The 14,467-nt window shown below is 45.6% G+C and overlaps 1 protein-coding gene across 1 annotated transcript in view; it reads right to left on the bottom strand.

The window, feature by feature from the left end:
* The window catches only part of LOC134472290 (speedy protein E4-like), a 35,364-nt gene that overhangs the window by 14,216 nt on the left and 6,681 nt on the right, over nucleotides 1–14,467 (bottom strand). The window contains exons 6-7 of the mRNA XM_063233604.1: nucleotides 10,317–10,373; nucleotides 9,623–9,751 (exon numbers count right to left, since the gene is read on the bottom strand). Coding sequence (XP_063089674.1) covers nucleotides 9,623–9,751; nucleotides 10,317–10,373 — 186 coding nt within the window. The remainder of the gene's footprint in view (nucleotides 1–9,622; nucleotides 9,752–10,316; nucleotides 10,374–14,467) is intronic.

The following is a 14,467-nucleotide window of genomic DNA, read 5'->3' as shown; positions in this document are numbered from 1 at the left end:
AGATTCAGAAAGAATGTTAGTCTCCTTCCTTTTGCTGTGACAAAATACCTTACCAAACCAATTTAAGAGGAGGGATTCATTTTGGCTTATGGTTTTAGTCCATGTCTACTTGACTCTGATCTTTCTGGGCCTATGTTGAGCAGAACATCATGGCAGGGAGTATATGGTTGTCTTGGTTACTTTATACTTATTGCAGGGACAAAATACCTGATGCCCAAAGTTAGGGAGGGAAAAGTTTATTTCTTATAATTCTTGGAGGTTTCAGTCCATACTCAGTTGGCTCCAAGGCAGGGTGGCATGGTGGGGGCACAGTTCACGGCAGCTGCAAACAACAAGGTGGAAACTGGCAAGAGAGAGGGGCACATCTTCTTTCCACCATTATATCATATCCTGGCTCCACCCCTAGTTGGGTGTAGCATTCACACCACCAATCCGAGTGCTAGACAATGAACCAATCACAAATACTAGATTTGGTTGAGTTCATAATGAGGCTTGGGGGCCACTGATATAGATCATGATAATGGTGAAGCAAAGCTGCCCACCTAATGGTGTCTGGGAACCAGGAAGAGAGAGGAAGGGACTAGGGACAAAATATTCCTTTTAAGGGACATCCCCTACTTACATATTTTTTCCAACTAAGTTTCCTGTAGCCCATTAAGCTACGAATGAACCAACAGGTTAATATGCGGATGAGACTAGAGCCCCCATGATCCAGTCACCTCCTAACATTGCTCTCTGAGCATTGCTCTGAGCATTGCTGCATTAGGGACCGGCTCAACACATGAACTTTGGAGGACATTTCAGATCCAAAGTATAGCATGGTGAAATATGATTGGAGGGCAAAAGGGTGTCTGGTCTAATGGCAATACTCTGGGGAAACTTAGCAAGGCCCATTTGTTCAGACTCTTGGTGCCTCTATATGTTTGGTGCCTTTCTTCCAGAGGTAGTGAAGGCCCCTTTCATATGGGTGTCTTATGACCTGTTTCTTGGGAGAAGCAGGAGGTAAAAATGATATTCCTGCTTCCACTGCTTTTTCAAATGTTAGGGCACCACATTTTGGGGTTGTATGTTCTGAAACTGAAAACGGGATGATACACATATAATTCTTTGTGCTCAAATTCTTTCACTTAACATTTTCTTTGTGGATTCATTCTTCAGTGATGGATGTCATTGGAAAATCATTCATTCTCATTTAAAAGTTTTGCTTCTCAAAGTGTGCTCTATAGAACTCCAGGGGTCCCTGAAAACTCTTTATGGAGACTACAAAGTCAGAATGATTTAAACAGTAATATTAGCTATTTTATGTTATTTTCACTTTTTACTGTGCTGACATTTATGCAAATAGTACAAAAGTAGTAACTGGTTTCTTCATTCTCTTGAATAGAGTCAGACTGACTTGATATGCTTGATGCTATAGTATATGAAGTTATACTCAAATAATTCAAGGAAGGAGGCACTATGGTGACTACTATTATGATAGATTATCTGGGGGTGAAACACAATGATGCTTAAATTGTTCGGTTCTGACCTGTGTTGTTCTAATACAATGTCCTCTTTTACCTCAATCCCACCTTTTTAAAAAATTAATCTATTTTTTTCTTACTTTTTTTTTCAATTAAGGGAAAACAAAATTTAAAAATAGCGGGATATATTATAGTAACTTTTTTTCCCTATTAACCTGATATGATCCCCAGTATTGCTCTCCCCATCTTGTTCTGTCAGATTTTACTATATTCTATTTTGTTTGATAGTATCAAGTTTGAGGGTATAGGCAACCACTTTGAAGGCAATAAGATTCACTAAGATGCCCATTATGGTTTGACTATTATCTTCTTTTGAAATCTTGTAAGGTCTCCTGACCGGAGCCGCGGGAGACAGGAGACCAAACTCGAGCAGGATCAGCTCTCAAACTTTATTACGTACAGCGAACCAGACCTGACAAGGTCCGCCACCCTCAGTGTTGCTTCCTCTTCCGCCGTTGGGGGCAGGAACAACCTCTTATAAGGGGAAGCAGTATCCAATCACAGAGAAGCGCGCCTAACAAGCTGATAGGCTAGCGTCACGGGTAACTGGGCAGATATGACAATTTGGCGGGCTTGTTCAGGCCGGGAAGAACCCGGAAGCAGGAAATGGGCGCCATTTATAGGCGGCTTCCCACATCTCCCCCTTTTTTATTTATTATTAAAATAGGATGGTCTGTGGGTCCCTCCAAGGTGTCTATGACCTTGTTGCTGTTAGACACCTAGGAGTGGGCCTACCTTGTAGGCCGAGGCATGAGAGAATGTAGAGGTCTATACCCTGCTGTGCATCACCCTGTTTTGTGTATATCCTTGCGCCAGGACCATGCTCAAGGTGAGTGGTTTATTTTTTCGCAGGGCCAGGCTTTTGTGAACCGAACCTGGATGCATATAGACATTTATTTTTGCCTTCCCCCCAACCTTTGGGGCGGATGGCACTGTAGTACCCTTGGTCTCGCATCTCAATGCCAATAATTTGACTCCGGGAGGGACCCCTGGCCTTATAGGCCATATATATCTGAGTGGAGCCTGTCTTAGGTTGACTGGGAGGGCTTTTCCCGTCTTACCCTTCATTGGCTTGCCCACTCAGCTCTTATAGCTGATGTTCTGCAATGTGAAGGAGATATGCGGCGGCCTGCTGGCCTGATGGGCCACCTGCTGCCATTTGCATGGCTGCCATAGCTGTGATCTTAATAACCACAAGCCCTACTAGGATAGCCATGGCAATTAGCATAATCAAGGACTGTTTGATTGATGGTGTAAACCCTGGGTGAGGCGGGCGAGGCCGCCGAAAAAGGTGCCAATGTGGGCGGGTGGTGCCAAGGACCCCAAAGATATAATCTGAGCATATCACAGGGGTGATTAATAGGAACCCACAGAATAGAAAAAGCTCCAAACCAGACATTTTAGTTTGTAGATGGTCTCGGGCGCTGAGCGTTGGTCCCAGAAGGGTCGAGTTGACTTGTGTCCGCGGGCTTATCTTCCTGTGCTTTATCAGGAACTGATGGGGAGTTTACTGCTCGCATCAATCTTTTTGCTAAAATTAATCAGCTCAGATCAGGACTCTGTCTGCCCATGTTGTCTTTCAGTGACAGCAGAGACATGCCTTGAAGCAGACAATTTTTTTAATTCTTTTCTCTCTTTTCTTTCGATTTTGTTCTTGTTTTTATATGAATGTGAACATGGTTTCTAGTTTTTTTGTTGTTCTGTCTGTTCTTTTAAAATTTATTTATTTTTGTCTTTTTGAGACAGGGTTTCACTATGTAGTTCAGGCTGGCCTTGAACTCACTTTGTAACCCCACTCACTGGCCTTGAACTCCTGGTGAGCCTCCTGCCTCAGCCTCCTGAGTGCTAGGGTTGTAGAGGTGTGCCACCATGCCCAGCATGTTCCTTTTAAAAATTAAATTTATTAATGCAATTTAAATATACATAATGATCACTGGAAATTTGTACCTGTACGTGATATACCTTGATTCTTCTTTTTCCCCCAATTCCCTCCTTTTCCTTTAACCCCTTTTCTCCTTCCTTACTTACAGAGCTTTGTTTCCATTTTATCCTTCTTTTCTCATTCCTCCTTTCCTGCTCCCTCTTGCTTGCTCCCCTTTCCTTTTGAACAATTTCCTCCTGCTTCACATCGTGCTTCCCGTCATACCTTTTGGTTTTTTCAGTACCAGAGAGACAAAGTGGTACTTATACATCTGGGTCCTACTTATTTCCCTTATCAGTATGGTTTTAAGGTCCATCCATTTAGCTATAAATATCTCAAGTTTATCTTTTTTATGGCTGAGTAATACCCCAGTGTATTTATCCATTCATTGATTGGTAATCATTTAGGCTGCTTCCAAGATTACCTACTACAAACCGTGCCACTCTAGACATGGGTGGTTATATATCACTGTGGTAATCGTTCTTTTGGGAAGATACCAAGAAGGGGAACAGCTGGGTCAAACAGAACCTCTAGTCCTCGTTTTTCTGAGGAATCTCCACACTGATTTCCATAGCATTCTACACTCCCATTAACAGTGGAGAGGTTTTCCTGAAAGCATTTATTGATTCATTTCTTGATCATAACCTTCATTATGGTGTGATATGGAAGCTCATGTTGTTTCAATTTGCATCTTTCAAATGACCAATGATGTTGAACATTTTTTCATGTATTTATTTGCCATTTCTACTTCTTTATCTGAGAAATGTACATTTATCTCAGTTGCCTACTTTTGGATTGGGTCTTTAAATTTGGTGGGGTCTAATGTTTTTCAGTCCTTTATATATTCTACATATTAGTCATCTGTCTGAGGAACAACTAGTTAAAATTTTTTCTCACTCTGTGTGGGTTGTCTTTTCACTCCACTGGTGACTTCTTCTGATGTTCAAAAGTGTCTTAGTTACTTTTCTCTGGTTGCTGAAACAAAATACTTGGTGTCTAAAGTTAAAGAAGCAGAAGTTTTTTTAAGCTCAGTTTGTGGAGGTTTCAGTCCATAATCAGCTGGCTCCAAGGCAGGGTGGTTCATGGAACAGGGCAACAGTTCATGGTGGCAAAAGACAACAAAAACAACAAAAGCAAAAGAGGAGGAGCATGGAGAGAAGACTCCTTCTGTCCCTCATATTGTATGTAGGACACACCCACCCAAGAGTATAATCCCAGCAATGCATCACGAATTAATCACAAATTCTAGAAGCCTGCTCCCGTGACTGCATAAGGCTTTGCGGGGGAGGAGGGGCAACCAGACTCAAACCAGAACAAAATTTTTTAATCAAATGAGATCCTAGTTATTGATTTTTTGTGATAGTTCCTGTGGGTTAGGGTTTCATTAATAAAAACTTTGCCTATACCAATGTGTTCAAGAGCTCTACCTATTCTATCTTTCAGCAGATTCAGTGTTTCTGTTGTAATATTTAGATTGTTGATCTATTTTGATTTTAGTTTAGCACATGGCGAGACATATGAGTCTGGTTTTAACCTTTGGCATGTGGAAAACCAGTTTTTCCAGCACTATTTATTTTTTTAAAAAAATTTTTATTGTCTTTTTGAGATAGAGTCTCACTATGCAGTTCAAGCTGGCTTTGGCTCATCCAGACTGGTCTCGAATTTACAATGATCTTTCTGCCTCAGCCTCCTGAGTGCTGGGATTACAGATATGCACCACTGAGCCGGCTTCCAACACCATTTATTAAACAGGGAATCTTCTAGGCCCCTTTGTCAAAGATAAGGTGACTGAACATGCTTGTAGTTGTTTCTGTATCTTCTAATTTCATCCATTGATACTCAGGTTTTTTAAATTGCCAGTGCTATGCTATTTATTTATTTGTCTTTTTGAGACAGGGTCTCTATATGCAGTTCAGGCTGGCCTTGAGCTCACTTTGTAGCCCAGGCTGGTCTCAAACTCACAATGATCCTCCTGCCTCAGCCTCCTGAGTGCTGGGATTATAGGCGTGAGCCACCATGCCCAGTGCCATGTTATTTTTATCATAGTAGCTTTGCAGTATAATTTCAAGTCAGGGGTTGTTATACTCCCTGTCATGCTTTTGTGGCCAAATTGTTTTTGCTATTCTAGGTTTCTTCTGGTTCTAATGAATTTCAGGAAGATTTTTTCTAGCTCTGTAAGATATGCTATTAGAATTTCGATTGTGATTGCACTGAATCTGTATAACAATTTTGAAAGTATGGCCATTTTCACTGTGTTGGTCCCTCCTACACAAGAGCAAGGGATATTTTTCCATTTTCTGATGTCTTCTTTGGAGTACTGTGGTTTTCAATGTAAAGCTCTTTTACTTCCTTTGTTAGGCTGACTTCTGATTATTTCTCTTTTTTTGATGCAATTGTGAAAGGTGTGGTTTCCCTGATTTCTCTCTCAGGACATTTGTTTCTTTATTTATTCAGACAGGGTCTGGCTATGACGTTCCGATTGGCCTTGCCCTCACTGTGCAGCACAGGCTGGCCTTGAACTTGCAGCAATCCTCCTGCCTGTCTCCCAAGTGCTGGAATTACAGACATGTACCACCACATCTGGCTGAGTTTGTTATTTGTGTACAGGAATGCTAATGATTTTTGTGTATTGAATTTTTTATCCAGCTATGCTACTGAATTTGGTTATTAAATGTAGAAATATTTTGATGGAGGTCTTGGGGTTTTCTGTCTACAGTATCATGTCTGCAAATAATAATACTTTAACTTCTTCCTTTCCTAACTTTATTCTTTTTATTTTTTTCTCTTGTCCAATTGCTCTGGCTAATGTTTCCAGAATTATACTGAATAAGAGTGATGACCGTGAACATCCTTGTCTTATTCCTGATTTCAGAGTAAAAGCTTTCAGTTTCTGACCATTAGTATGATGTTGACTGTTGGTTTGTCTCAGATAGCTTTTATCAGATTGTGACAGAGACCATCTTTTCCAATTATCTATAGGGTTTTTATCATTAATAGGTGCTACACTTTGTCAGATGCTTTTTTCTACATCTATCAAGACAGTCATATGATTTTTGTCTTTGGCTCTGTGGATATGGTATATTACATTAATTGATTTGTGTATGTTGTACCATGAGGGTGATTTCTTCTAGGAATAAACCTGGCAGTATTGCTTACCTTTCAGTTTCATTAAAGAGTTTGAAAGTAGAGGCATTAGATCTCTAAATTTCTTGTAGAATTCAGGGTGAAACCATCAGGATCACTTTAGTACATATTGTAAATTTGTTCCTCAGTAGAAATGGTAGCAGCCCCTGAGGAGCCACAGGGTCACAGTCATGCAGGACTTAGCCATCAAAAGAGAAGGTGACCCATATGCCTTCAAACTTCTGCAGTGGGGAATTCATATGTCATGAGAGACTGCCATGATCCCCTCCAAGGTCCTAACCAGGCAGGGAGGAGTTCTGTTCAATTTTTGCTGTCTCCAAAGGTATCTGCAGCTATTTTAAAGACAATAAAAGACATTATGGTAACTATTGCTGATTTCATAAGGTTTTGAAATCCTGTATCGCTGACACTAGTTTATTAAAAAAAAACGAGCACTAGAGGTTCTGTTTGACCCAGCTGTTCCCCTTCTTGGTATCTTCCCAAAAGAACGATTACCACAGTGATATATAACCACCCATGTCTAGAATGGCACGGTTTGTAGTAGGTAATCTTGGAAGCAGTCTAAATGATTACCAATCAATGAATGGATAAATACACTGGGGTATTACTCAGCCATAAAAAAGATAAACTTGAGATATTTATAACTAAATGGATGGACCTTAAAACCATACTGATAAGGGAAATAAGTAGGACCCAGATGTATAAGTACCACTTTGTCTCTCTGGTACTGAAAAAACCAAAAGGTATGACAGGAAGCACGATGTGAAGCAGGAGGAAATTGTTCAAAAGTAAAGGGGAGTAAGCAAGAGGGAGCAGGAAAGGAGGAATGAGAAAAGAAGGATAAAATGGAAACAAAGCTCTGTAAGTAAGGAAGGGGAAAAGGGGTTAAAGGAAAAGGAGGGCATTGGGGGAAAAAGAAGAATCAAGGTATATCACGTACAGGTACAAATTTCCAGTGATGAATGTGATCATTATGTACATTTAAATTGCATTAATAAATTTAATTTTTAAAAGGAACATGCTGGGCATGGTGGCACACCTCTACAACCCTAACACTCAGGAGGCTGAGGCAGGAGGATCACCAGGAGTTCAAGGCCGGGGAGTGGGGTTACAAAGTGAGTTCAAGGCCAGCCTGAACTACATAGGGAAACCCTGTCTCAAAAAGACAAAAATAAATAAATTTTAAAAGAACAGACAGAACAACAAAAAAACTAGAAACCATGTTCACATTCATATAAAAACAAGAACAAAGAAAATAAACAAAATCGAAAGAAGAGAGAAAAGAATAAAAAAATTGTCTGCTTCAAGGCATGTCTCTGCTGTCACTGAAAGACAACATGGGCAGACAGAGTCCTGATCTGAGCTGATTAATTTTAGCAAGCCAGCGGCAGCTTGGCAGTGGGATGGTAAATAATCCAAGCAAGCTTGTATCTTTAGTTCCACTGAAGTTCAGGCTGGTTTCTGGGAGGCTGGAGCCCCATTTGTTCAGCCTGTAACACACTATGTGCCTCCTGTGGGCTTGAATTTGGCTCCCTAACCTCCTACCAACGTGAATTCTAGAGCCTCACCAGGACACTGGAAGCTAACAGAATGAGCCATCCTACAGCTATCCTGAGTTCTGAGCTCTGCTGAGCCCTCTCCAAATGGCCAATTTCCCTCTGCTATGGGGGTCTGAACCTGAATAACTTACCAACTACTACAGTCTGCTGCATCCGATGCTGTGTTCCACTGGTGCATTTCTCTGTGGAGGCCCCTGGGGTTGCCCTGAGGGCACACACCTCTCCTTGCCACACGGAGAGGGTGACCTGGGTTTGTATCCGTGCTCATCCCTGTCCCCCTAATGGCCAACACAGAGCCTGGCTCGTGAGGTATGAAGCCCAGCAGCGCAGCCTACCTTGCCTTCCCACTGCTTTACGTTCCCTGGCACAGAGATTCCAATGCTTAAGGTTTTCTTTGGCCAATGAAGGAATGAGTGACTGGGCTCTGTACCTGTAATCAAATGCTCTATCACCTCCCTCATGGACTCGAGCTATAGCATAGACACTTGCAGAATGAAAAGGATTGAGTTGACGAGTGAATCAGAATGAATAGATATTTTTATAACACTCAGGCTTCAACATTGGTCCCACCTACCTCCCAAATCATGCATTAGAATTGGACCAAAGAGCTGCTGCGAGCTCAGGGGAGAACACTGCTTTGGAGTTTTGCTTTCTTTGCCTTGGGTTTTGAAACAGGGACACAGTAAGTTTCCAAGGATGGCCTTGATGCCATGGGCACAGCTCCTGCCCAGAGCTCCTGAGTAGCTGGGTCTGCCCACCACACCCCAAAGATTATGATTTTCACTGACTCGAAGGTAGGGAATTTTCCTTTAGATTTAATCTGTGAACATATTGGGACAGAAGACAGAAGCTAAAGGCACAGGAAAGTGCATTTGGAGGAAAGGAAGGAAAGAAGCTTCAGGATGATGTGCTAGTTTAGGTGAAGAAGAGACGGTAGAGAAGGGGAATTCAAAGGGAGACATCCGACCTGGGCTGGATACAGCAAGGAGCAGGCAGTAGCCGGGAGGCCCGGGAGGCTCCAGACATAGATATTTTGATATGATCATGCGGCTACGCAGATAAAGCCCCTGGCGTGGGATGAGACTGGAAGAAACTCCAGCAGGGGACATTTCACACTGAAGTCCCTCCTCTCTAAGGAGGGCGTGAATGAGACATTGCCTTGCAAGCGCAGAGGAGGGGGACAGTGGCGATTTTGGCTTTGCTTGGGGTGGGGAGACACCCTCAGGAGAGTCAGAAATGGCTACCCCGTGGGTCTGTGGCCTGGTGACCACATGTGGCTTCCTGCCTGTCCTGTCTGGGGGTGGGGGTGTTCTGTTTCCTCGGCCTCAGTGTTCAGAACCCCAGTGTCTGTGAACTCTGTTAGTTTCCCATGAGAGGTGAAGAATGCCATCTCCCCGTGTACTGTTTCCTACATAGACTCAACAGTACAAAGAGGTTTCAAACCACAGGACGCATTGGAATCCTACTCTCCTTACCCTTCCCAGGCTGGCTGTGGTCTGTGGGGGTGGAGCAGTACTCAGCACCAGGAAGATGCGGATCCTCTGGTACTGATACGAGAAGAGGCCGGCCTGGCTGAGGTGGGCGATGACCATGGCCAGGAGGCTCTGTGGGGAGAGAGTATGACACTCAAAGGCACAGAGGAATATGGGGACAGGGATGGGGGACAGGCAGGGCTTCTCAGAGAGGACAGCCCAGCATTGGGTAGCGTGGTTATTTGGGGAAAGTCAGGGCTGGAAGTTGGTTGCAAATGTGAATAGTTAGGAAAAGGGAGGCCATGAAGCCCAGGATGGCTCTTCCAAGGTCTCTTTGAGATTAGGCATTGGGTCCCCCGGATCAGAAGGGGCCCTGCTAATTTCTAGCAAAGGAGGGTTCCTGGGAGCTGGAGAAGGTCTGGGACTTCGGTTAGTGATAGGGAAGACTAGCTCATCTCCAGGGAATACTGTGACCTGGGCTCAGAGCCTGGAGAACCCAGGCAGAGGTGGGCACATCCTTCTAGCCTACCAGAAAAAGCCACATGCAGAGAGACACGGTGGCCAGCCTTCAGGGGCCTGGACAGTGGGCAGGTCAAGTGTGAGCTACACCCAGGGACAGGAAAAGGACTGTGGGCTTGGAACCTGTCCCTCCCTGGGCTGTGCCACAGTCAGATCCTGGCTCAAAGGAGGACCTCACCTGGTCACATGTCAGTAGGTTCTTGTCCCAGGCCAGGAATCTAAACCACGGAGTCCTCTGTGAAGAGAGCACAGCGTTAGCTTGGGACCTGGCACAACGATTCCCACAGGGCAGGAGAACAGGGAGAATTGGGCCTGCCTGGGAGAAGGTTCCAGAAGGGGTTCTGGGTAGGCAGATGGGACGAGAGGAAGAAGGACATTCAGCTGGCAGGGAACGGGGCTCAGCCCTCAGACTCCTGGAGGAGGAACTGAGTGAGGGCCTGGATAGCAGCAAATATCCGTGTGACTAGGATCTTCGGGCACACTGTGGTGTCCCCAGGGCACAGGAATGTAGCTCTTTCAAACTTAGAAAGCATGCAGGTCCTTTTCTCTTGTGAGGGTCCCATCTGGGTGTGAAGGACACCCATCCAGTGCTGACAGCCTGACGGCCTGAAGCCTGCGCGTGGAGAGAACCAGCAAGAGCTCTTCAAGGCAGAACTGTTGTGCCTGGGCTTTCTGACCTCAGTGGTGGGGTTATTTGGAGACCCACGAGAACTCTGTCACTTCTGTGTTCCTGAAGATCGATGGGCCCTGGAATTCTCCACGAACAGAGAGCTCCAGGCCACGGTATACTCTCCTCCATGGATAAGGAAGGGACACATGTCTGTTCCTGAATGACTGGGTGGGAAGTGTAGTTCGGTGCCTCCGTATACACGTCCTGCTGAAGGTGGTGCTCAGGCAGTGCTGATGCCAGGCGCATCCTCTTTGGTGTCATTTGGAGTCCACTGGAGAGTGCCACGCCCCACAGGTGTTGAAGATCAGAGCCAGGTTTCCCAGTGCAATGCCTTTCCTTCTCTTTCTCCTTCTCCTCTTGCTCCTCCTCCTCCTCCTTCTTCTTTTCTTCCTCCTCCTTTTTTGTAATGATGACATTTATTTGAAAAAGTAAAAGTGAAGACTGAGGAGAAACTGGCTCTGCAGAGTGAGCTGGGGCCAAGTAAAAGAGGAGGCAGCAGGATAAAGGTATGCCCTGGCGGATAGCGCAGACTGGTGAGGAAAATCCACGTAGCCCCCCAGGTCCCCCTTTGACTCTTGGGGCTCAGACGACCACTCCCTTTTTCTTCTGGCTTGGGGACTGCGGTGCAGTCTGGGGTCTACATTCCAGACTAAGTCCAGGAACCTGGGCGTGTCCTCCCCTCCTCTGTGGTTCTCATGACCAGTCCTGACACAGGAAATGGGGTGCTAACCCAGAAACTGCCTCAGAAAACCCAGCAGGTCCTCCTGCTGTTCATCCGCAGACTCTGACAACAAATCCAACTTCCTCCTCTGGCCTGGGAAGCCTCACTGTTTGGAGCTCAGCCTTTGCCCATCTCAGCACAGCCCCTCCTCCCACATCCCAGACTTCTTCCGCTGTTACCCCTTCATGCCTTTGTGCCCCATCTCACCTTCACTGGTCTCCATCTCCCCCACTTCTCCTTGTCAGTGTCTCCTCTGGACCTCTCTACAGACAACTGCTGCAGACAGCTTCGCCCAGCTGGGGGAAGCTCTGCTTGGGTCACGGCTCTCCCTATGCATTCTGGGAACTCACCCACCATCTCTTCTTGCTCCATAGATTTTGGATCTGTTGGCCTCCTCGTGTCACTGCCTGTCCTTCTCCCATCCCTGGCTTCCGTCCCATTTTCTGTAGCCATCCCTCCTTACTGGCTACCTCTCAGAGCTTTTCTGTCTCCAGCCCCTCATCTGCTGGTCTTGGCATTTTGTTACTCACCACCACTTCCAGCATGTCATCTGCAAGGCTTGGCTGGGGACCATGAGCTCCAGGGCAAGTGGCCACAAGTGTTCCCAAATGTCTTCTTCCCCTCCACAAAACCCAGACTGCTCTGTCCAAATTCTTTGGTGACTAAGCTTGGCTAATAGACACAAGATGCCCTGCTCAGGCTCCCAAGTGATGGGATCAGAGTTTGGGCCACTGTGCACTGCACATTTTTTCTGTTTTTCAGGACTGACTTGATAGGTGATCTTGACATAAGCAAGTGACAGTGGGGATGTGCTCAGAGCAATGAGAAGTTTCCTTGAAATTGTCTTTCAGCACTCTGGAGGCTGAGACAGGAGGATTGCTGAGAGTTCAAGGCCAGCCTAAAGTATATAGAGGATACACTCTCCCAAAAGAACAAAAAACAAAGCAAAACAAAATAAAAAACCAAAGTAAAAATAGAGCACCTATTTGAACAGTACGGTTTCTTGGTGCAGACAGGAAGCGATGCGAGACGGCATCTGTGGGTCCCTGTGTACCTGTGTCCGGTGTGACTGTTCACGAGGCTGAGCTGTTGAACCAGTCTAGGGCCTGTCCACAGGTGGATGGCTTTGTTGAGGGAAGGAAGCCAGGCCTAGAGATGAGTATCACTGGTTCACATTAGTATGGGAACCTAAATAAGATGATGTGAAACTGCAAGGGAGGCTTTTATGCAGCAAGAGGAAGGGAAGAACGTCCAGTGAGAAAGGGAGGTGGGGAAGAATATGAGGACAGTGTATTAGCACATTGAAACCAATACTTTTTTTCCTGGTTTTTTAGGACAGGGTCTAGCTGTGTAACCGAGGCTGGCATTGAACTCACTATGTGTTCCAAGTTGGCCTTGAACTTGCAGTGATCCTCCTGCCTCAACCTCCCTAGTGGTGGAATTACCTGGTAGAAAAGCCCACTATTTTGCAGAATTAATCATCACTAATCACAAAAGCGGGACGTGCAGATGCCTGGGCCTGGCCTCTGAGTCTCATTCCTCAATCCTGATCTCTGACCTGACTTCCGTTTCTCATGGATGTACGTTCAGATTCCATTTCTCTGGGTGAAGAGTGCAGCAGGGCTCCCAGTGGGAGCCACGTGCACATCGAAGTGCACACATGCTGGATCGAGGCGCATCAGGGGTGTGATCAGATGTGGCACGGAGGGGTGTGGCAGGCCAGGAGTCCCTGGCTGAGGGGAAGCTGGGAACCAGGCTATGGTGTCACTGGCCAGTGACAGCATCCCCTATGGCTTTAGTGTCCACATGGTCACAGACACCTGGGAGGAAGCCTCAGCCCAGGCCCCCAACCAGCAGTGCTGGGCCCTCACTGGCTCTGCATCTTCACCTCCAGTGTGTCACCGAGTCACCATCTCTGATCTGTGAGGACGACTTCAACCTCCATCACCCAGAAACCCTGCAGAAGAGAGAGAGAGAGTGCTGAACATGGGGACTGAAACTTCTTCCTAACATGGATTGAAAGGATCTTGCTATGTAGTTCAACCTGGCCTTGAACTTCCTCTGTAGCCCAGGCTGGCTTTGTACTCATAGCCATCCTCCTTCCTCAGTGCTGAGATTATGGGTTGGGCCGCTATATCCACTTACTGAGATATAAATTCTTTATTCATGGCTCTATGTACAGGTTGATACTGAGGGCATTTGACCAAGGCAGAAAAAGCACAGGTCTAAGTCAGATCTCATTTATAACTGTAGATGTGGGGTGGCTCAGAGAGTCTCAATACAAAATCCTGCCTCGGTCAAGGGAGAGACTTTATGATTATTTTCCAGTGCACTAAAATTTGGAACACATCACGCTGTGCTGTGCCATGTACCTTGGCTCTCTAGGGACAAGAATTACCATCCAGAAACTTGTGTGTCCTTGGTCAGAAATGTTTTCCTAGATCCTGTTTTCCTCCTCTTTAGAGTAGGGGTGACAGTATTGAAGTCACGAGTTCCTGTGAAGTGGGAGGGCTTCTGCATTTTCAGCAAGGCTAAGAGCATACAGATTTACTCAGGCATGGAGGTGAGACTGGGAAACAGGCCCGCTGGAAGGCTGAGTCAGAAGGAGCACAGGCCCAGCCCAGGCTGGGAGCACAGAGCTCAGATAGACAAAGCCTTTCTGAAAGCAAGTGGCCAGTCTCAGAATTGTTCTGCAAAGGGCTTTGGCTTTCCCCTGCTCCCCTCCCCTCCCCTTCCCTTCCTTTCCTATTCTTTTTGCCATACAGGAAATTGAACTCAGGTTCCATCCATTCTTCGTGGTTAGCTATACCTCCAACTCTTTCCTGATTTTTGTATTTTGAGATAGAGTAGCTGTATCACTAAATATTCCAGATTGGTCTGACCCTCCTGCCTCAGCCTTCCAGAGTGCTGGGATTACAGGTGTGTGTCCCTACTTAAT

The sequence above is a fragment of the Cavia porcellus genome, unplaced genomic scaffold, assembly GCF_034190915.1.
Source record: "Cavia porcellus strain 051 isolate PalLab524CR breed Dunkin Hartley unplaced genomic scaffold, mCavPor4.1 scaffold_23, whole genome shotgun sequence".
NCBI classification, from domain to species: Eukaryota; Metazoa; Chordata; class Mammalia; order Rodentia; family Caviidae; genus Cavia; species Cavia porcellus.
Note: the sequence above shows the minus strand (reverse complement) of the source record. Positions and strands in the feature narration are given on the sequence as shown.